This window comes from Exophiala mesophila, assembly GCF_000836275.1.
Source record: "Exophiala mesophila strain CBS 40295 unplaced genomic scaffold supercont1.4, whole genome shotgun sequence".
NCBI lineage: Eukaryota > Fungi > Ascomycota > Eurotiomycetes > Chaetothyriales > Herpotrichiellaceae > Exophiala > Exophiala mesophila.
Window position 1 is genome coordinate 2,678,243 of NW_015622507.1, and position 21,772 is coordinate 2,700,014.

At 50.0% G+C, this 21,772-nt stretch overlaps 7 protein-coding genes across 7 annotated transcripts; 5 read left to right on the plus strand and 2 right to left on the minus strand.

Annotated features, from left to right (window-relative positions):
- Nucleotides 1-316: 316 nt before the first annotated feature.
- Nucleotides 317-3,341, plus strand: PV10_06106 (uncharacterized protein). The gene is made up of 2 exons (XM_016370867.1): nucleotides 317-2,133; nucleotides 2,181-3,341. The coding sequence occupies exons 1-2, from the start codon at nucleotides 785-787 to the stop codon at nucleotides 2,377-2,379; spliced, it is 1,548 nt and encodes a 515-aa protein (XP_016223160.1). The 5' UTR covers nucleotides 317-784; the 3' UTR covers nucleotides 2,380-3,341.
- A 210-nt stretch (nucleotides 3,342-3,551) lies between these two features.
- PV10_06107 (uncharacterized protein) lies at nucleotides 3,552-9,828 on the plus strand. The gene has a single exon (XM_016370868.1). The coding sequence runs from the start codon at nucleotides 3,687-3,689 to the stop codon at nucleotides 9,780-9,782; it is 6,096 nt and encodes a 2,031-aa protein (XP_016223161.1). The 5' UTR covers nucleotides 3,552-3,686; the 3' UTR covers nucleotides 9,783-9,828.
- A 202-nt stretch (nucleotides 9,829-10,030) lies between these two features.
- On the plus strand, nucleotides 10,031-11,799 carry PV10_06108 (uncharacterized protein). Its single transcript, XM_016370869.1, has 2 exons — nucleotides 10,031-11,394; nucleotides 11,460-11,799. The coding sequence occupies exons 1-2, from the start codon at nucleotides 10,159-10,161 to the stop codon at nucleotides 11,691-11,693; spliced, it is 1,470 nt and encodes a 489-aa protein (XP_016223162.1). The 5' UTR covers nucleotides 10,031-10,158; the 3' UTR covers nucleotides 11,694-11,799.
- Nucleotides 11,800-11,954: 155 nt separating this feature from the next.
- Nucleotides 11,955-13,178, plus strand: PV10_06109 (uncharacterized protein). The gene is made up of 2 exons (XM_016370870.1): nucleotides 11,955-12,442; nucleotides 12,518-13,178. Exons 1-2 carry the CDS (start codon nucleotides 12,256-12,258, stop codon nucleotides 12,751-12,753), a joined length of 423 nt encoding a protein of 140 aa, XP_016223163.1. The 5' UTR covers nucleotides 11,955-12,255; the 3' UTR covers nucleotides 12,754-13,178.
- On the minus strand, nucleotides 13,098-14,162 carry PV10_06110 (uncharacterized protein). The gene is made up of 2 exons (XM_016370871.1): nucleotides 13,744-14,162; nucleotides 13,098-13,632 (listed from the first exon to the last, which is right to left on the minus strand). Exons 1-2 carry the CDS (start codon nucleotides 13,798-13,800, stop codon nucleotides 13,336-13,338), a joined length of 354 nt encoding a protein of 117 aa, XP_016223164.1. The 5' UTR covers nucleotides 13,801-14,162; the 3' UTR covers nucleotides 13,098-13,335.
- A 1,692-nt stretch (nucleotides 14,163-15,854) lies between these two features.
- PV10_06111 (uncharacterized protein) lies at nucleotides 15,855-18,244 on the plus strand. The gene is made up of 3 exons (XM_016370872.1): nucleotides 15,855-16,560; nucleotides 16,618-17,075; nucleotides 17,130-18,244. Exons 1-3 carry the CDS (start codon nucleotides 16,413-16,415, stop codon nucleotides 17,994-17,996), a joined length of 1,473 nt encoding a protein of 490 aa, XP_016223165.1. The 5' UTR covers nucleotides 15,855-16,412; the 3' UTR covers nucleotides 17,997-18,244.
- A 1,689-nt stretch (nucleotides 18,245-19,933) lies between these two features.
- On the minus strand, nucleotides 19,934-21,497 carry PV10_06112 (uncharacterized protein). Its single transcript, XM_016370873.1, has one exon. The coding sequence runs from the start codon at nucleotides 21,142-21,144 to the stop codon at nucleotides 20,800-20,802; it is 345 nt and encodes a 114-aa protein (XP_016223166.1). The 5' UTR covers nucleotides 21,145-21,497; the 3' UTR covers nucleotides 19,934-20,799.
- Between the last annotated feature and the right edge of the window lie 275 nt (nucleotides 21,498-21,772).

The following is a 21,772-nucleotide window of genomic DNA, read 5'->3' on the forward strand; positions in this document are numbered from 1 at the left end:
ATCGCTTCCACTGCACCCACCTCGGAGAGGGTAAACTCCATCTCGTTTGGATCTGGACGCTATAATCACCTTGAACAATTCTCCCGTCACGACAGCCTCGCGCATGTGGAACTCTTCCATGTCTTCCAAGGCTCCTTCCATTCTTCGAAGTGCCCACATGGGTCGGGTCGGTCGTTCCTGCTCAAAAGAACGCTGAAATCTAGAGCAGGTGCGTCACCCCTCAATGTAGTTTAGCGTCTTCCCCATCTTTTCCCTTTCCTCCTCAATTCCTGAAACTTCTCCTCTGAGTCATTCTATTCTGACTACTTCGGCCGAGGCTTTCTCCATGTCATGAATGAGTCGACGCCGCTGACTACGGAAACTCACGTATGTGGCGAGACTATTTCCAAACATTACCAGCAGTCCTCCGTCCGATCGAGCCCATTTCAGGCCTCCCTTTGCGTGGAAAGACGAACCAGGATCCATCTCGGGCGCGAGCCATCCACGCCACCCCTCCCACTCCCCCCGCGCCCACCTCGGGGATGGCTCATCGGGCCCCTTGGTCTGTGAGTCCCCAGAATTCACCATTCGTGACATGGGGTTCGTTGATGGGGTGTGGAGCTGGGGCATAGGACATCCATTCCATCCGTGGTACAACCTATCGAGACACTTCACCTTAGGTAACCAAAAACCTTGGCCTCCCACCTGACACCATCCACTTCCAGGGTCATTGCAATTATGGCTTGATGATTCTCAAGTGAAACTTCATTGCACCTAATGTATCATCACTGCAATCAACGCCAAAATGTCCACTAAGCGCGACATATCACCATCTGGAGATGACCTGCAGACCTCCAAACCCAAGAGACCAAAATTGTCCAAGGCGCAATTGGAGAGGAAGCGAGAGTGTGATCGTGAGGCACAACGACAGATTCGTCTTAAAACCAAAAACCGAATTGCTCACCTCGAGGGTCTTGTCAGAGCTCTACAACAAGGTCACAGCGATCAAGGCCGCATGAATGAATTGGTCGACAGGCTAAATGAGAGCCAGCAGGAGATCAATAGACTACGAGAGATCATTCGTGGCGTCAACAAACTGGTAGAAGGTGTAGACCTGACTTCCTTGCTGGCCACCAAAAGCGACAAAGACTCGGACCAGCCCAAATCCGACTCTCATTCCGGTGACCGCGACGATGACGACGATATGTGCCATGTCAAGTTGCCTGATTTGCCAACCACATCGAAAGAGTCCTCTGTCCAGCTTGAGAACCCCTTCCACGATGAGCAGACCATGATCCCGGTAGAACAAGACCAGACGCATGTGAGAGCGTACTTCGATTCCCCTCAAGCGAACTCGACCGGTAACAAATCCTCACACTCGAGCCCGGAGCAGTGCGCTTTGCCTGATCAAGTTGTCGTCGACACCGGAAATGATGCGTCACTGCCCATCATACATGAGGATGACTTCCCACTTGTTCATTCCAATCAAGAGCAAGCCGAAATAACTCAAAATATCAATAAAATTGCAGTGCAGATCATTCAAGATCGGATGTTGGATGGAAGACTGTGGTACCTTGCCGGCAGCCTGTTAAGCTTCATCCTCACCATGCCTCAGCATCACCAGACACCCTTGGAGTACGAAGAAGATATTCCTGTCCGAGCCGTTCTTCATGGCTGGGCATCTGTGACCGCTCGGTACTACCTCGATCCGGGTTGGCTGTGGCTTCGCCACCTCGACGAGTCCCTCTATTCAGCCCTTGGTGTTCCAGAGCGTTTGGCAATCATGCGCGTGATGCGGATGCAATATCAGGCACAGGTCCGACCTTACCTAACGCCTGATCTGGCTTTACCAGGCTTTATGATCGCGCGGCCCGCTCAGGCATACCTCGAGCATGATCCGTTGGTCGAGCATTTTGTCTGGCCGGGGATCCGAGAGCATATTCTCTTTGCACCTCGCAAGTATGCCACCAACCGTTTCATGGACAGCTTTCGGAACTATTGTCGCTTCGTTTGGAACCATCACCCTGAAGACACCTTCGTCCGCAACGACCTGACGGGCATGTACTCGTATTCGCTCGATTTTATCACCAGACAGGCTGACCTCCGTTGCTGGAGCATGAGGTCCGAGTTTTTCAATCTCTTTCCCGAGTTGAGGTATGTGGCTTTGTTTCCTTTCCTTGTGCACGTCTCATTTTTCACAGAAATGATATTCCTTCTTTTGACGAGAGCTTTCCCATAACCAACCTCGCCCTCTCGTTTGAAGCCCCCAAATCCTCCAAGAAGCTGCTCTTGGAAGAGCCACAGGTGGCCCAAGACTGCGGTGACCAAGATGATAGAGACGACCGAGGAGCACGTTGTCGAACTCTCTCGCTTGCTAGCTTTTCGGGAATCGAGGATTAGGCGAATAATGCCACAGAGAGGGTTTCGGCATCAACAGTGATCCATGACTGTGTTCGGACATCGTCCGAATCGACGCTGCTTGGTAGTCTGGCAGCACACCGAGTTGGTGAGATTGGAAAATATCAAGTTGGGGATGTGCTGTTGTTATTTATCGATAATGCAACCCATGAGCACTCATCGTTATACTTTGATTGGGAGTAATGGATCATGACAGACGCAGCTTCTTCTGAGGAACCCTGGTCTCATCTAACTGCATCACTCCTCCTATAACCAAGATCTGATCTGAGCAAAGATTGACTCCTCTCCATCTCTGACCTATTGCTGATGAGTCTCTCCGCCTCGAGTCAGGACATGTGGGATGCCGTTTATTTAGCAATACAAGATTAAGGAGAATGCCTTCGATTACGAATCTCACCTGAGGACCTGTGATGTCCCAACCCAAAAACGCCATCTGAGCCTGCAGTGCTTAAAGAGACACAGCGAGTCAGACAGAGGCTATTCCCAATATGGACTGATCTACACATTCTATATCAAGCCCGACTCGTGCTTGATGACTCGCACTTCAACAACTCTCTCGAATCGACCTTGATATGATCGTATTATGTGAGCATCATCATGTCACACAGTCGACCGTCGAGTCAGTTGATACCATATAAAGCCGATGTTGGTGACTATGGACAGAAGTTGACTGTGGGGCCGGACGAGCTCTGTTGACTCTGGAGAGGAATTGTGGGGTATGGATCGAAGCAAGGCTAGCCAGAGACGTATCTTATCGTTCTCACCTCCATACAGTCTCACTTGGACTCCGACAATAGTCTTACTGGACTATCGTCATCATAGCGAGGCGGCATTGGAAAATGCCGCTGCTCCTGTGCAAGACATTGAGGAAATTACTACGTTGATGACAGAATTTTGCAGAGCCTCTACCTGTTTGTCTCCAGAAAACCAGAGATGGATATCCGTAGACTGGCTAGCCTTTAACAAATCTGTGAATTCTCATCCTCGACGGTATTCTAGATACAAGTCCGACGAGAGCGGATCACATATCACGTGGTATAAAATGCGTCAGTGACTGTAAAGTTTCGCTGAAGCTTCTGATGCCAAGTTCTGGTCTGATTAGATCTAACCGCATCTGCATAATCTCGCATTCTGGCCGTGATCGAGACGTCGACTATAATCTGGCCATTTGAGAGACTGTGGGAACGTGCTTTCGTCCAAGAAGTGCAGGTTTCTGACATACATGCCATCTATTTATCAGTCAAGCGGTCGTCCCCTCTGGGCGCTCGCATCCCTACCTATCCAGCCCAATGGCTACCCCTTCGGACGAGCCGCAGCCTGCTCAAACCGCTCCAACCGCGCCACAGGTCAATGGAAGCGTCGACCATGAACTCGATGTCGCTAGATTACATGCGCTCCCCTCGGAGCAACAAGACCTCTACCTCCTTAGCTTCGTCTCCGACCTCCAGCGATATGTGCAACAGTTGTCGACCGAGGCGCTACCTGTCCAGCAGGCCAACATAAAAAAGGAGGTGATCAAGATTGCAGGCCTCAGCGCTCCTGTTCCTTCCCGGGTCATCAGAAATACATTGGGCAGCATTTTGGCCGATGTGTTTGACCGTGGTAGTCGAAGTATGCTGTACGAGACCATCAACGACTTGCTTGGAATTCTAAATCAGGGAAAGTCGGACAAGGAGTTGGCGGCCAAACATGCAGCAGTGGTCTGCCTCGGCGAGGTCTTCCGCTCTGCAGGCGACAGTGCCATCAGTCTCTCCAGCATTACTGTTTTGACCCTCCTCAAACTATTGAAGACATCCCACACTGGACTGCGAGGCCGGGTATTTGTTGCAATTAGCGGTCTCATAAAATGTGTCAAGACTAGTGTGGATGAACATGTGGCCAGAGATATCTGGAAGCAGGCTCGCAATGCTGCCAGCAGCGACAAATCAAACTTTGTGCAGAAATGTGCATGCCTCTGTCTCCGAGATCTGGTCTGTGAGACTAGTTACTTCAACAATTCGAGTGATTTTGACTCTCTCAAAGTGGCCATCTGGAAGGCGGCGGACAGTTCAGTGCCATCCGTCAGACACGCGGCTGCGCATGCCATGGCAGAGGCGCTGCGTCAGACATACTCGGACGCTAGCTCCGGAGACATACCTCTGATTCGAAAACCGAAGAAGTCCAAGAAAGCAGGAGCTGATCTTGAAGAGGAGGCCGAGGCCGAAAGACCAGGGTCACCCAATCCTAGCATCCCCAAGACCAATGTCCAACTCTCTATGGGACTCAACGACATTCTCCGTGTTCTCTCACACCAGTACTGCCGACCGGCAACTTCAAACAGGTCCCGGTCTTGCATCTCTCTGGGTTACAAGTATCTTCTTCGATCGCTACCGAGAAAAGTCCTCGAGGAAAGCTATGCCTCTATCGCAGTCCATATGTACAATGATCTCCTCAACCACCCGACCATCTACTTCAACCGATACCGCATGCTTCTCACGCGGAAACTCGTCCGGTACATTCTCGCCGACGTCACGCCCCTCCTTACGGAAAACGCACAAATCACCGCTGCGCGGTTTTTGATCAACGACGTGCTGAAGAACTACCCACAGGTCATTACAGAACGGAAAGAACCTTCTAAAAGAGTACTGACGGGCGCATTAGCGACCCTCACCGATCTCATACAGGGATTGGGACCCGCTGCCAGCATTTTCCAGGACTCTTGTCGCGAGGCGTTGTTCCAAGTTGTGCAACATCCAAGTCATACTGTTCAAAGCCATGTGGCTCAGTGTCTCAAAGTCTTTGTTCTTGGCTGTCCCAGTCAATTGGTACGGAGCCTCGAGGTTGCGCTATCTCAACTTCAAAAGGAATTAAACCCAGGCGAGACAAAGCAACCTCATCGCAAGGCTATAGGGTACGCCCTGATTATTGGTGCAATTACCAGCGCTGCTCGACATAAGCCATTGTATGGCTCAACCCAGATCTACTCCAACGTCTTCACTTTCGCCACAGACCTCTTGAAATCAAGTGCTGCTGCCGAGCTGAGAATCTCTGCGATTCAGGTACAAGTGGCATGGACTTTAATTGGTGGATTGATGAACCTGGGGCCGAGTTTTGTCAAAGTTCATCAAAATCAGCTTATGCTTTTATGGCGAAATGCTCTACCGCCACCTCTGACCCACGAGAATGCAACTAAGAGAGGACATCTGGAGCTAAGCTTTCTATCCCATGTTCGAGAGTGCGCTCTCAGCTCTCTCCTGATGTTCCTCGCGTCCTGTAGCAGTTTGATAACCACCGATGGGTCCAAACGCATTTCACTAATGCTACACGCCACAATTCAGTTTCTCGATTCTCTGCCAGCGACTCGCGAGGCCGATGATTTATCCCACCGCCTGGTTCCCGCGCTCCAGCTTCAAGATTTTGCCATCATGCTTCGACGGCGAGTACTTCAGTCGTTCATTGCTTTGGTGGGACTGAAACACCTTGATCAAAGCGACATTGTCTCACAATCAGACTTGATTGGACTTACTATGCGCACCTTTACAGATCCCGAACGGCCACTTCAAAAAAATCTGGAAACATCTCTTACGAACATTGCGAGCAATTTTGAAGGTCTCTGGTCAACTGGCGACAATTGGAGTTTTGGAACTAGCAGCTTGGCTGAGACCTTTGACACTTACTTGCCACTGGAGAATCGGCTTCAAGACGGCGATGCCAAATTGAATGAACGCGATGCATCGCTTCCTGACATTATTTTACGTCTTCCAAGCTTACCCGCTATTGAGCACGACCCACTATTGTTACTCCGTCAGGACAAAGTCCTGAGCCAAGCAGAACTCGACCCACCGGCGACTTCATGCATCAACCTTGCCATCAAGTTGTTCGCGCTCTCCTTGCCCTTACAGTCACCTCGCATCCAGGAGAGCACTGTGGAGCAACTTGTTACAACAGTATCTCAGCCGCTTCAGCGGGAGCCCGGAAGGAAAGCTGCAATGCAAGTCAACTCTGCTTTAGCCTTACTGTGTGGCCTGTCAGTTGCCAATCACGAAACCCAATTCACAGCCGGGAAACTGAACGTCGGCGCGTTCGGTGGAGTCGTCGTCGAGCTGTTGCGGAAGTTCCTCTGCACATCGGACCATATTCTTCGTAAGGTAGCCGCCCAAGCAGTTGGTCGCCTCTGCAACCTTGCAGGAACTCAGTTCACTAATAAAGAAGTCAAAATTCTCATCGAGACAATTGTGGCCAATCGAGATCCTAGTGCTCGGGCAGGGTGTGCTCTCGCTCTTGGTTACATCCATTCAGAGGTCGGCGCAATGGCTGCAAGTCTCCACATTAAATCGATCGTCGGTGTGCTGTTATCTCTTTGCAGCGACAGCCACTCTACAGTGCATTTCTGGGCCTTGAAGGCACTCGTCCAGGTTGCTGAGTCTGCCGGGCTCGCTTTCTCGACTTTCGCAACAAGCACCTTGGGACTTTTGGCTCAATTATACAGCAATGACACTCATAACGAGGAGTCAGCGTCTCAAGCAACTTCAAATCTCGAAATGGAGCTCTTTACCCCTTTTGCTCTATCTCAATGCGTCGACTCGATCATCAACGTCCTCGGACCCGACTTGCAGGATGTCTCCAAGGCGCGTAATCTGATTCTTGTCATCATCACTTATCTGCAGAAAGAGGGCGCAGTTGAGCTAAGGCATGAAAGCTATCAATGTCTCCGTCATCTGTGTCTCTACGCCCCAGCGCATGTGCAATTCTCCAAATACGTGCAGGATCTGCAAGCTAACCTGTCTTCGGACGAAGAGTTGATGCAGTCCACGGCCATCAAAGGCTTGGGGGAGCTAATGAAGCGCAATGCTTCCGAGGTTGCTCGAGTTGCCTCGTCCAAACTCAGCGACGACTTGTGGTCTCGACTCGATGATGAACCCAACCATCAGGCGGTGCAAGGCATACTCCAAAATTGGATGCAGCAGACAATCCTTGTTGAGACTGCGGAGTGGATTGAACGATGCCAAACAATACTCTCGAAGACGAGGGCAAAGGCGCCGGCACGAGCAGCAACAGTGACGGCAAAGTCTGCGATGCCTGACCTCGCCGACGAGGAGGTGGCTGGCTTTGCTACTGCGGTGCAAGGCGAGACCGCAGAACTTGCACCTGAGAGTCAGGAGTATCTTCGGTGGCAAACGCGTGATTTTGCGATGCAGCTCCTGGCTGAATCGATGCAGATCATTCAGGCGGCCATTTCTTCCGACCAGGTCATCCACGCAGAGGAAGTCCTTCAAAGCAAGGTCGCTGATGTAATTCGACTGGCGTTCTCAGCTTCAACTGCGAATGTTGTTGAACTTCGAATTTGGGGTCTGCGTATCATAGATCAGATTCTCAAGTTGTTCGGCAAGACGCCTGATCCCGACTTCCTGGAAGCATCACTCCTTGAACAGTATCAAGCTCAGATTAGTTCTGCTTTGACACCAGCATTTGCTGCCGACTCTTCTCCGGAGCTTGCGGCAGAGGCAATTGGTGTCTGTGCCACTTTTGTTGCCACTGGGATCGTCACGAATGCTGATCGGATGGGCCGCATTTTCAAAGTCCTTGCAATTGGCGTTGATAATTTGAATCAACCCGAACCTGAAGCATCCATTGGCGATTTGAAAGGATTGAGTCCAAATGCCCAGGCTATGTTAAAAATGGGCATCTTATCTGGTTGGGCCCACCTTCAACTTGCAAGTACTGAGCAGCCATACTTGGACGAAATATTGCAACCATACATACCGAAGCTCGCGCCATTATGGCTCACATCCCTTCAGGAATTTGCCGGGCTCAGATTTGAGCCAGAAATCTCCGATACTCTAGGAGGGGAGGTGGCTGGGGGCAATCTTGACGAACGCTATGCATCATTCAACAGAGAGGTGCGGCTCAAGTTCTACCAGCGGAATTGGTTGAGTATTGTGGATGCAATTGCTGTCCTTGTCGAAAGGGACAGCGGTTCGGTGTTTGACGCTTTGGACAATAAACGTGTCGCCACTGCCGAACAAACGAGTGGGGAGAATGCAAGTCCAGGAAGAGATATGAGCTTCCGAGAAGAACCCGTGGCATTTTTCTTCATCCTGTTCGGTCTCGCCTTTGAGGCTTTGGTGACCCAAGCCCGGGAAGATCCATCTCAAGCGCTGGCGATTCTGCAAGCGCTTCGCAAAATCCTAACTCCTGCGGTCAGTGGCAATGCGATCTATGAGGATGCCGTCTTCAACGAGACAACCGATACGCTTGATCGACTTGCTCTAACCAGCACACGGGAAACCCAGAGTGTACTGGTGGAAATTGCTCGAAATCTTTCACTCGACCATCTAACGGCCAAGAGTCAAGATCGTGATGACAAACTGTCGGACGACATCGAACAATTGTTTGAGCTTACCCGTATCATTATTCTGGTTTTGACCGGACTGATTCCTACATTGGAGGATCCACCAGGATCCGCGGTCCGTCGCTTGGGAGACGATGGCCTAGCCCTTGTAGAGCTCTCGTTTCAGGCTATTGTTGAGGTTGCCGAAGTCTTCCCTGCAATAATTCGAGCAGATTTGCATGCCTGTATTATTCACATCTACTGTACCATGCTGGCAACAGGTATATGTCAGGAAGAAGTTCTTCCTCGCATCATGCCTATCTTCAAAAAGTTTCTGGAAGATGTCCGTCGGCCAGACTCAAGCGGCATCGTTTCACGCCTGATCCGAGGATGTCTACATCGAATGTTGATGACGCTGACGTTCGCACAACGGCGCGAGAATGAATACTCAATCACCTGTGCAAAGAATACTCTATTGTCGATGACAATCCTACTCACGACAGCCAGTTCATTCATCCCTCCCAACGATACCCTGGTCGCCAGGGCCGTGGCAGAGCTACTGGATTGTATCCAGGACGTTGGCCTTGCCAAAATCGCGGCAGGATGTATCCGAAAGCTACTGGCGTCCCAGCTAAAGAGCCCCAGCGAAGAGCTGATTGCGCGGACTCTATGGCAAAGGTTGATCCCCTTCATCAACGATCCTGAGGCAGAAGACCCAGAGAGCATTAAAGCCTCGGTCGCACAGTCTCTCGTTGCCTCTGTAGCAACATTGAAAGGATCAGGCAAATTCGCCGCCATGTCCATCTTGGTGCCTACAATCCTCTCACGGGCATCAGACGTACCCGCAGGTGCAAATGTGGATGAGGTCCGCAAAGAAGGAGCTGCAAGACTCCTGGAATTGATCGCTGCAGATCAATTGGCGTTCAAAGTCACGGTGGGCCTGCTCGATGAGGAACAACGCTCTGAGCTGGAGACATTATTGAGAGCTGCTGGTATTGGGCAACGACAGAAGGTGGACTCGCAGGAAGATTCAGAAGCCCGACCAGCTATACAGCTTAGAATGGACTTCGACTGAGCAAGCATGTAAAATTCAGATATATATATAGACATAGAATCAAAATACTTTACATCAAAGGAGTTTGTAGAAGGATTTTACCCTCACGTGGAAGATCTTGCGGTCTTAATGACCTTGTTATAACGAAGGTATTGCATCAGCCTTGTTCGCTGCCAAGCCGTGGTAGCATGAGCGTTGATTGGCGCTTGGCATTATCAGAATGAACATTTTTGATCAGAAGTCAGAAGCGTTGCCCAACGGGAAGTTTAGGAATAGATGGTGACTCTGTCAACGACCTCCACGAATCTCTTTTTTTCACCTCATTGACGACGCAACTTACACCTGCTCATCACTGCATAGCATAGCCGGAGAACAACTAGATCGAGTGATTTCCACCATGGAGCACGACACATCAACACCCACATATTCAACGTCAGATCCGACATCATTTGCCTTCACATCAGCGCGCGAACGGTGGCCTGCAATCATAACCGGCGCAATCGACGACGTCCACCGGACAGTATCGTCGATTCCAGAATCAGACAAGGAACGGATCCAAGAAGGCAAGGCGATCGTATCAGCGCTCGCGTCAATCAAGTATGAACTCCAACACAACCGAACATTGACAGCGATCGCCGACGACGGACAACCCGACGTCGAGGGATACAACGTCGAACTCCAGGCTCGAGGCCCACCTAAATGGCATGATGTTGAGTGGCTATATTCGGAATGTTATCTGTATCGCCGGGTAGCCACGTTGTTCGCGTTGGCTAAGCATCCGTTCTGGAAGAGTTACGATGTCTTTCGACGTCAGAAGATGAGCACGTTCAAGTCGTCACGGCCCGCCGTACTGGAATTAGCCGCTAAGTATCGAGAGATCATCACGCGGATTCGAACTTCGAAATCACATTCGGTTGTCGAGGCGCCTCATTCGTCTGAAGAGGTCGAACAGGCGGAGAAACTCCTCTTTACTGAAATGGCGGAGATTTGTCTGTGGGGAAACGCTACCGATCTTAGTCTTTTGACGAATCTGACGTATGAGGATATTCAAAAACTACAGGGAAGTAATGCGAGGAAGGAGAGTGAGAAGAATATCCTGGTCAATGACTTGGCAGAGGCGTTTGCGGTTTTGAATCGTGCTCATAAAGAAGGGAAATCTTCGAGGAGAGTGGATATTGTGCTGGACAATGCTGGGTTTGAATTGTTTGTGGATCTGATTCTGGCGGGGTATTTACTGGCGACAGGTCTTGCCACTGAGGTTGTGTTACATCCTAAGAGCATTCCTTGGTTTGTCAGTGATGTCATTCCACAGGATTTGGCCGCGTTGTTGGGAGCCATGCAAGATCCCAAGTCGTTCTACGAGGATCCTTCGGATGAATATGAATCGAAAGGGAATGGACAGGCGCCGGTGCCTTTGACAGAAGAGGAAGCGAATGATGTCAAATTCCTATTCGAGGATTGGAGTCAATTGCACGGTGAAGGACAGCTGATTCTTCGACCGAACCGGTTCTGGACCCATGCGGGCAGTTTCTGGCGCTTGCCGAAGATGGCTCCTGAACTGTTTGAAGATTTGAAAGAGAGTGAGCTCGTCATCTTCAAAGGAGATCTCAATTACCGAAAATTGACTGGCGATGTAAGTAAAATTATGACTTTTCTATGCGCCCTTGTGTCGATCGAGAACTGACTTGAGTACGACAGGCTTCATGGGATCCAACCACGCCTTTCGTGACGGCTATTGGCCCACTTGGACCGACTTCTGGTATTAGAGTATTGGCTTTGCGAACATGCAAGGCTGATGTCGTGGTCGGTCTTCCCAAAGGAAAAGATGAAGAGATTCGAGCAATGGCAGGAGGAGGTGGAGATTCTGGGGCAAGAAAATGGGCTTGGAGTGGGAAGTGGGCTGTGGTCCAGTACTCGGATGGCAAGGCTTGAAGGTTATGAAGGATTAAGAATTTAGAATTAAGAGCTTACGCTACGACATGGTATGTAGACAAAGACTCATACATAGAGTTAGAGGTAGAGATCGACTACAGTGCCTTCTCATCATTGGCTGTGAGCGCCAAACCACGCAAGGCTGAGGAATTCCTTCCGGAGTCAGGAGTCGTCAATTCCTATTGGCTCAATCTTGCCGACGCGTAAATTGCGAGCTTCGCAAGGCAGAAGTTTGTCACCGAAATCTGCCAGACGAGAATCATTTAATTCATTCATTCTCACCTCACTGCACCACGCTTCACATCAACTCTCACTCGGCCCCTCAACTCAACTCGCCTCACATTCGCTACAAAAATCCTGCCGTTTCTTCTCCTTGCACATATTCAATCCGCCACCCCCTCACACGCTTGTTTCCAGGCAAATTTCCTTCGTTCACCGTCAAAGCAGAAACGAACCTCTTCTCCTTCTCCTATCCCACCTGTTCACCATTCACCTTTGTATCGCGCTCTCTTACCCTCGCTCTACCCCCTCGAGTCTATCACCGTCCGCCACTCGCTTTGAAATGCTCACGCAACCACTCAACCACAACCACAACCACAACCACAGAATGACAGACGACCGCCGGGCCGCGAGGGAGCAACAAACCTCATATTTATCCGCTTTTGTCCGCTGGCTACAATTGAAGAAATACCAGTATGAAGTCACATTCTCTCTCTACATGATGACGTCGACCGAGAAGTTCATCTTCAGTAAGTTTCTACAAACCATATGTCTTATCGACGTCCCAACGCTCAGCTGCATTCTCTAATTGGTTTTGCAATTAGACCTGATTCTCTTCATTCTGGTTTCCCTGCTCGTTACCGCCGCTTCACTATACCTCCCGAACCATGTCGCCATCATCTACAATCGGATCTGGTATTATGTCCACGGCGAATTCAAGTACATTACTGCCGCGGCTCCTGGCAAGACGATTCTTTCAGCGGACGGTTCAGGCGTTATCTCTTCCCTGACTCTACAATCAGTGGCGGCAACTACGGATTCAGTTCTTCGAGAGCTGTGATGTGATTGTGAACCTGTTTGTGGTTTCATGAAGAAAGAATTATGGGGGTTCCCATGCCTTAATCATACGTCTTCTCAGCCCCGGTAGGGCACCCAGGGCATCGACAGTCAGACTCAGGAGTTGGGACGGGGTTGCTAATAGTCTAATAACATGAACCATATATGTGCTGCGTTTCCAGCACAATGGTTCCAAGCATGTGATAGAGGAGCGAGTGATGTCTTATTTCGGGGGCGGGACAAGGTGGAGCAAGTGTATAACATGATTACCTGGTTTTAATAACGGTCTTCTTGAGATGTAAAGAGACTGAAACCTCTTAGTACGGCTGGCTAGACTCCGAGGAAGGGTCTATGAGAAATTAATGTATCAATTATTGTACAGCTATGAAGAGAGAAGTGTTCCCGTATCGTTCAAATACACCAACCCGCCCCCATCTAAACCATGAGTCTGATATCAAACATGTCCACCTTTTCATGATCCCATATGATATGCACATACAAGCTTTTCTTTCATGCCATGCTGAATGAATTCCATAACCGGACCCAATGCCATGCCATGCAATGCAACTTGGTTTTTATCATCTCTTCACGAAGAAACAACACTTCCATCCTCCCGACTCCCACTCCCACCCCCTTCCCTCAATTTATCCCTCACTTCCTGAAACGCTCTTTCAGTTTGTGCTTTGATCCTCTGTCTCTCCAATTCCCTTTCCTTCATCACATCTCGAATCCGCTCGACCTCGGCCTTGATTTCTTCCTTGTCATATGGAATGGTATTGCTCTGTTCCTTGGTGGGCCAGAACCCTGGTACTGAGAACCGGTCTTCGAGATTCGTGCCAAAGTAGTACATGTAGCCGATGGGGAAGGCTAGATACATGCCGAACTGGAACATGGAGAAGAAGAGGACATGTTAGTGGATGTGAAGGTCCTCAATGTAGTTACTGGTACTGGGGGGGTGTTTGATATTAATGGTTTCAATGGTTGGCTTGCTTACCTTGAACACTTCCAAATTCGTCCCCGCAAGATATCGTCGTAGAAACCGTGTGATCATCTTGACCTGCTATGCTATGGCGAGCGAGGCAGCGGTGTCGCCTCCTTTTGTGAGGGCAGTTCGGTGTAGGGTTATAGGTTGTCGAGCAACCCTATGTATAGGTAGGTAGTTATCGAGGTATATCTCCTCCGGCCAGCAGGTGGGTGAGTTTGATTCAATTGAATGAATGAATGCGCCGAATGGACCTACAGCAAGTGTTTGTTTCGGGGTTGCAGGAGAGGACGAGGTTCGAGGGTAGAGAGCTTAGTCGGAATTCAAGAATGGCAATGTCCTTCTGAAGGAGGTCTCCGGGTTGTTGTTCGCAGTAAGCTGCTCTTTTTGCCTTTTGGGTTGGAGACGGGATGGAGTGACTTGTATTTTATGAGATTCACTTTGTCTGCGGAATTATTGGTTAGTGGTATGATATGGAGGCATTGAGTATTTGTGCTTCGCCGTTGCTGATGTCAGAGGAATTGTTACGGTGGGGGTTTGATTTAGTAGAGCGCAGTATTGAACCTCCATCGGCCAAAGTCCACAATGACCATTTATTTTGGAGGCTTTTGCTGATTCACAAATGATGAATTGGGTCACAAGGAAGTGAATCGAATATCCGTCAGAGTTTAGAGTGCTGGTGAGTCTCAAGTGTGAGACAACGATTGCGATTGCGATTGTGGTTTAGACCGTCATGACTGAGGCAAGGAGTGACTGAGGCAAGGAGGAGGGAAAGAGGTGACTTACAAGACTCTCTCTCTCTCCTCTTCTCGCAGTGTGGGTTGAGTCACATTGCAAGTGTTTGATACTCTAGTCACATTCATATTCATCTAGATAGTTGTTGCGGGCTTTGACATAGCTTAAACCATGAAGACTCTCCCCAAGCTGTATGTAGCGCTGAACGTCTGCCGTCAACTTGAGAAAGCGCCACTCGAAGACACAACATCCAGGACAACTCTTATATCAGCCCGTCATGGCTGTCATATGGGGGCTTCTCAATAAGAAGTCGATCGACTTTCACCAGAATGGTCAATTGCATGCCAGGACACCAGAAAATGGAGGGCCGCCACTTTACTGGATTGTCGTTGGGACAATTCTCGCACTATGGGCAGTCGTTTTCATACTCGCTACACTCTGTATTGTCCGCAGGGTCAAAGCCAGATGTAAGGAGAGACAAGTAGCAGTGGAAGCGTCGACTATTACTCAAGCACGTCAAGCTTGAGTATCCTACAAATCATTGTGCCTAAATCAGTCTTGATATCAACTCTCGCTATGCATATGCACAGAGCAAGCAGGTATTGCAAATCGAGAGCGTCGAAATTCATTGCTGGGCTGGCCTTCTACTCGAAATGGGATTTGTTTCTGACTGATCAAAAGTCAATCAAAGGGATTTGGGGGCCACGATGATTCTCGATATCTGCATTTATTGGATGGCACCACACCGTAAGACAGTTGAGGGCAAGAAGATCTACTCAAATCCACAATAATGGAGGATGGTTGGACTGTATTGTATCATTATATGGAGCCTGCTTGGAGGCATACGCAGATGCCTACGTAGGTATGGCGATCTGTGGGGATCAAGTGGATGAGCTTATAAAAACGTGCTGCTTAGCTACCGTTTTACCGAGGGATGCAAGGGTGGTCCAGGTACAAGTGTGAGGGGAATGTGGCTTTCCTTTGGGACCCCCGGGAGAGAATCATTGGGTGCTGGGGGTGCTTGTGGTGCTCCTCCAGTTGATAGTTGCCTGAGTCTTTGGGTGTGTCACCGCCCATGGCCTGGACCAATAATGAATACCTCTACAGCCACATACCTAAGTTAGCCATGCCTGAGGATGGTCATGGTGGTTCAAGGCACAACCTATAGTGCCTGTGTACTACTACACAGACTCCTACACAAAGGCGTTCTTCAAGGGTCCCTTAAGACCCCTCAACCCTTTAAAGCCCCTCAGCAACCCCTCTGATCCAATAGACTTCCAGCTGTCAACAACCACCAATTGCTTGACCTGCGTTTAGGCACTGCCACACTTTTCTGCTTCTCCCATCCCATCCTTTGTACACCCATCGTGACCATCTGCCTATCCACCCATCTGTCTGTCTGTGTGTGCCCGTGTTAGTAACTGCCTATCATTTCCCCCTTGCCATGAGCGGGCACGGAGGCATAGCTGTCGTGCTCCAGTGCTTTTCTGATCTGCGATCAAGTCAAAAAGAGCTCAAGTCATGCTGATTGACCCAACAAGGCAAGGATCTCACTCTTCGTTAACAGCTCAGCAACTGGGCGGCCGTCCACACCATCTTCACTACCACCTGCACTTGCCTCGTGATCGTTGATCCAGACCGACAACTTCCTGCCTAGCTGATGTGCCATCCCTACACATTCAGACATCTACTTACCACAGTAGTTACTGGATCTGACATACAGGTCAAACCTCATGCAGACTGCTATACGAATTTCCGACTGCTTTGCCAGTCGTTGACTACCTTCCCACGCACGCTGCTGACCGCCAGGGCGTTCGCTAACCTCACCTTCCTCTGCCCCTCCTTGCCGAAGCCGAGTCTCTACGACCCAGCTGCAGCTACAAACACTGCGTATCTCTTTCTCGTCGATCATCAAGTCTTAGATTAAACCTTTCGAGATTGACGAGATGGTCAACGGTGTGACAAAAGTCTTCACGGGACTGGCCTTCTACGCCTATGCTTTCTTCAATCTGTTCGCCTTTCTATTCGTTCTCATGATAAATGGGGTGTGGTTCAGGAAAGATACGGAGCAAGACGAACTTCAATACGCAATTGGTATGTGCATTTAGAGCTCTCCTCTGCTCCCAGCACCTACTAATATATGGCTCTTAGCAAAGGATCAGTTTTGGAATCTCGCCAAATCTCCCATTCCCAACTTCTCCCACAACTTCTACACCCTTCGAAACAACCTCAAATTGCACTACATCAGCAACCGAGACGGGCCTTTCAATGGCAATCTTGTCATCTTCTTCCATGGATTCCCCGATAGCTGTGTCATGTGGAGACATTTGTTACAAGAGAAGTCTATACCTTTACAAGATGCGACTCTGGTTGCCGTTGACCTCCCTGGTTTCGGGGGAAGCGACAGTTTTCCTAAATATGATACGCAAATCTTGGACGCACTCTCTGAATTTGTGGTCGCTATGAGAGACACCTACATTCCTGTCGAACAGGCTGACTCCATCGACACCTTAATAGTCGGTCATGATTGGGGTTGCATTCTTGGTTTCCGTCTCGCCGCCGAAGCTCCTGCGCTTGCAGACCGATTCATCTTGACCAATGCCCCACATGTGAGTTGAACATCATTGAAGCACGCCGTTCATGACTAACAAACCAATCCTCAGACTCAGCTTGCTCTCGCCAATGTCAAAGGAATTGTTCAATCTTCCTCCATGATCTTCAAGCAATTTCGACGATCGCCCTGGAAGCAATGGTCATGCTTGTCCAAGGCGTACAATACCATCAAGCCTCTGCTTGTACAGGTCTATATGATGGGCTACATCTTTATGTTCAACTTGTCGACCGTGTATGTGAATTTTCTGGGAATCGGCGGCAATTACGCATTCATGAGATCGGTAACTATGTCCGCCTATGATCCAAAATCGCCCGAGTGGAGCTTCCCCGAATGTCTTGCTACTTCTTTTGGACCTGGAAAGGAAGAACTTGACACCGCCATTCCATCGACGAGCAGCACTTCTCCGGGTGAAACTTATGGCGCTTCTGTGAATGCACGCGCAAAATCACATGGACAAGCATTTTGGAACATGACCGGCTACTACCGCCATGGGGTATCAAGCCGACCCTGGACAAAATCTCTCGAGACCATTGCAGATTTGTACGCACTCGAGTCGTCTGCTTCCGAGTCAAGTTCTCCAGGCAGTCGCCGACGTGCTTCTATCTCTAATGGAGCTTTGTTTGCGGTCCCTCACAAAGGTGCTCTCAAGGCACCGACATATGTGCTTTGGGGCGAGAAAGATCAAGCTTGTTCCCGAGAAATCTGTCTCAACGGTCTGGGCGATTATCTCGCCAAGGACAGTGAGGTCACCATCCTTCCTCGCACTTCGCATTGGACTCCCATCCAGAGAGAATCTCGAGCTGTGCTGGCCCGTGTGATTGGCTTATTTGCAAGAAGCAACTCGACTCCCTTGCCGAGTATGACCGCTGAGGTTCAGAAAATCTACCCAGATGCTACTTTGTACGTCAAAAAGTGACCAACAGTGTTAGCCAACGTCTGAATGGAGTGACACAAGTGGGTCCGACAGACGGTTTTGGTCTGGAGGTTTGGGATTAATGATTCAAAATGACGGAGATTCTAGACTATGATAGATCGCCTAATGACGTTCGATCAGCTACAGAGTCTCTGGGAGGGGGATATCTGTGATCGACAAAACATCACTGTTGTTGATGTTCTCGGAAGAGGAGTGTACAATAGAAATATCGAAAGAAAGACATGAATCCTGGCCAGAAGTTTCTCGCGAGTGGACCCCCTCGGCCCCCTGATCATGCCCCTCGGCCCATGTTCTTCCCCCACAGCATCAACAACGAAGCGCGGGGTGTAAGCAACTCAGGGTCCAAGCGGGCTTCACAGCCGTCCATTCATTCCTGCATGCATGCATCACTTCAACACGGCTCACAGACCGTGACAATCTAGCTTGTAGAGCGAACTGTAAGTAGTCACGTACTCCGTAGTGCAATCCAAATCAAGCTGGTCTTGCTCGATCAATCAATCAGATATTCCGCCTGAACCCCTTCTCCCCACCTCCCCACCACGCCTTCCCAGAGACATATGGCGGGCCGATCCACCAAATCCACCACCGCCGCCACCAACACCACTACGCCCCGCACCAAACCGACCCGCGAGACCTCCTCTCCCAGTAAGAGGACTGCTCTGTCGTGCCCGTCCGCGAATCTCATCTGATCCTTCTTGCTTCAGGGCTCTTCTTTGTTTCCAGAGCGTGGCAAACGACCATACCCACAGCTGAAGACCCACAAATCCAACAACCACGCCGGCGACCATCAATTGGCAGTCGAGGTTGGAGATGAATGAGTTGGGTGGGGTGGATGCTGCATTTGATGACATGTCGCTTTGCACGGCCGATACCGGATGAGGCAGTGTGAGTGACATGGTCAGAGTCAGTAGGATCATCATAGTCCGTTGGTTTAGAGATGGGTTGAGAACGTTGTTGCTGGCAGCAGACAAGAGATCAGGTCGATGCCAAAGAGGCCTTGAGGTTAAGGTAACCTTGGTCGTGTCCTTCGTCTCCGTCGTAGCCCTATGGGCCTTCATGTCTGACGACATGGGAGTAGAGTATCCAAGTGGTGGCTTTGATGCTGTGTTAGGCAGATAGATGTTTGAATGTTGTTCCAGAGCCTTGTGGGCTGGCTCGTGATGGATGATTTAGGCTGATAGGCAAGCGAGACCTATCTTAGATTTAAACACTCGGCTCGGAAAAGGTATAGATGTACAAGATAGGAAGGCAGATCTCCCAAATAGGGAGAACAAAAAGAATGTATACATCCATGAGTTGAGTCTGACTGAGAGATGATTCGTATCACAGCCTGTTTGTTAACACTCATATAAGACCAGGAGTTTATGAGATGTCTTTAATGACACCAACTTCCGATGTAAACGGCCCGTTCGTAGCTACAGCGAGTTAGTCAAGGGCTTTGGACAATGACAGTCCTAGTCAAGATGAGCCTGCAACAATTAGAACGAACAAGGACAGCAAAGTGTTGAGTTTGCCGGTTGAGGTCGAACCATATCTCGCTCTCGTCTTATTTGTCCTCTTCTTTCTCCAGAAGAGACACCCCGATTGCAATGCAAGGAATGGATAGGAAAGCAGGCTGGCATAAATCTGTCGGAGCAGGTCCGTGCGTGTAACGACAGGATCAATGGACAGGAAACGTTCGCGGTCCGTGGGAGGGCAGGAGATCCTCATTTGCAGCGTGTCTTTCTGCTTCGTTCCCTGACAAACGATGGCAAGACTTGATGACGCTTTCTCAAATCCCTGTCCATTGTAGTCGTTGGTGGGCTCCAGCTGGAAGATCAGGCACCTTTTGTTGTCACTGCAACGCACAGTATCATCCCTACCACTGACCTTGTATACTATCTCATGATGCAAGCTTCATCATGACACAATCAAACTGGCCGAGGACCCCAATCTAATATCTCACTGTGAGACAAAGCTTAGCCAAGTTTTGAATGGCAAGTCTGACGATCATGGCCATCGGGCATCGTAAGACCACTAGGGCGATTTGGTGGGTTGGTGGCCTTGTAAGTTGGAATATCTAATCTACCAAGTATTTTTAGATACATTAGATAGAACGTGGTCCAGCGGTGGTCGAAGCCCTCGCAAGTTGCACCCCAACTGTGTCAAGCGGCGAAGATTTATCAACAAGCCCACAGGGTCGCTGATCAATCGCTCAAAGCTGTGACACCTCGTGCTGACTGATTGAGTGAGAATTCAGCGAGCCTGGTAGAGAGGTTATTGCTGATACCGTCTCACAGGTGAGCAAGGCGCAGGACAGTGCAAGGAAAACGCCCCAATACATCAGCATTTGCAAAGGATGAAACAGGCGATCTTGCCTTGAATGACCTCCCTCATGCTGGAGGCAACAAATGGGATATTATCCCTGCTCTATCGTGGACATGTCGACCTGGGTGCAGGAGAACGCCGGGTCACCATCCGTAATCAATCAGCAGCACTTATCTTGGACTGTCCCAAAGCAAGGTTTGAGGCGGAATTGTCACTCCGGCTCATCGTCACACAACAGTAATTAAAGATATGTTGGCGATTAAAAAGACGGCACATGCTCCATCCGAGCGACACATGCCAGCATCCGGACGCCCACAACGCCTCAGGTACATGTCAGGCTGGATATGAGCAAATGCACCAGTCGTAAATGAGGACTTGGGAAGCTATCAGCCTATCAAGGACCGAATGTCGCGTCCCTGAAGCATATCTGCAATTTCTGGAAGCGGCTGCATGCATTGGACAGCCTGGGCGTTGAGTCTCAAGATGCAGGAATTGCACCATAACCAGGTGAAAGGATTTGCGACTTCTGAACAAGAGATGCTCGCCAGCCGGGTGTTGGTACTGTAGTCAAGCGAATCAAGCGTGTCAGAACGTTATGGAGTTCAACACCCTTGCTCGCGGCTTCGGATGAATAATTGGTGCAGGATGAGGTTGACAAGGTCCTCAGATAAAGACGCGGCTGAACCTCGTGGAAAACCAGGGCCGACGGGCCAAGGTCAGCCTCCAAGGACTCGGTGATGTGGCTCCAAAATGTCCGTCCTATTCCGCACTGAGTGTCGATTGACAGGGCCTGGTGTACTCCGTACACGTGCAGACATGCCATGCTTCTGGACGTCAGAATTCCAGTATTCCTCCAGGCTCAGTAGTTGTGTTAACAGCAGGATGGACCGGTGCGGGCAAGTGTGCCCCGAGAGTACGACCGTAAGTAGAGTACTACCAGACAGCATCTGGCTGGGATGTGCGCGAAACACGCCGCACTAGCCCCCATGCCTCCGAGAACCCAGTCCAGTGACCATCAGTCGGCCTCGTAAAAAGGGTCAGAACTGCTGGCCACTGAATAGGAAGGCTGCCGGTGTTTGAGGGCTGAAGCGCACAATGTTTGCCGTACGGTGCTGTGCTCGGATACATATTGGTCGGCTCTCTCGGTCACCCACGAGCAACCAAACTCGAACATGCCCTTGCCAGTGCCTTGCCGTGCTTGCCCACGCCCCGAATTTATCCAACCACACTATCCATACCCGAGGGTTCATCACGTTTCACACGGCGCACAGTGGCACTCCACTCGTCGAATATCGCGCAAACCTTCGGTCAATCATGGCGGATTGACCCCCAAGCCATTCGAGACGGAGTGGCCGGGCCTGACACGGGCCCTTCAGGGCAAACCAGGAGAGATCATCGGGCTTGGTCAGGAACGGATGGTGGTCCACAAATGATACGATGATGGTGTTGAT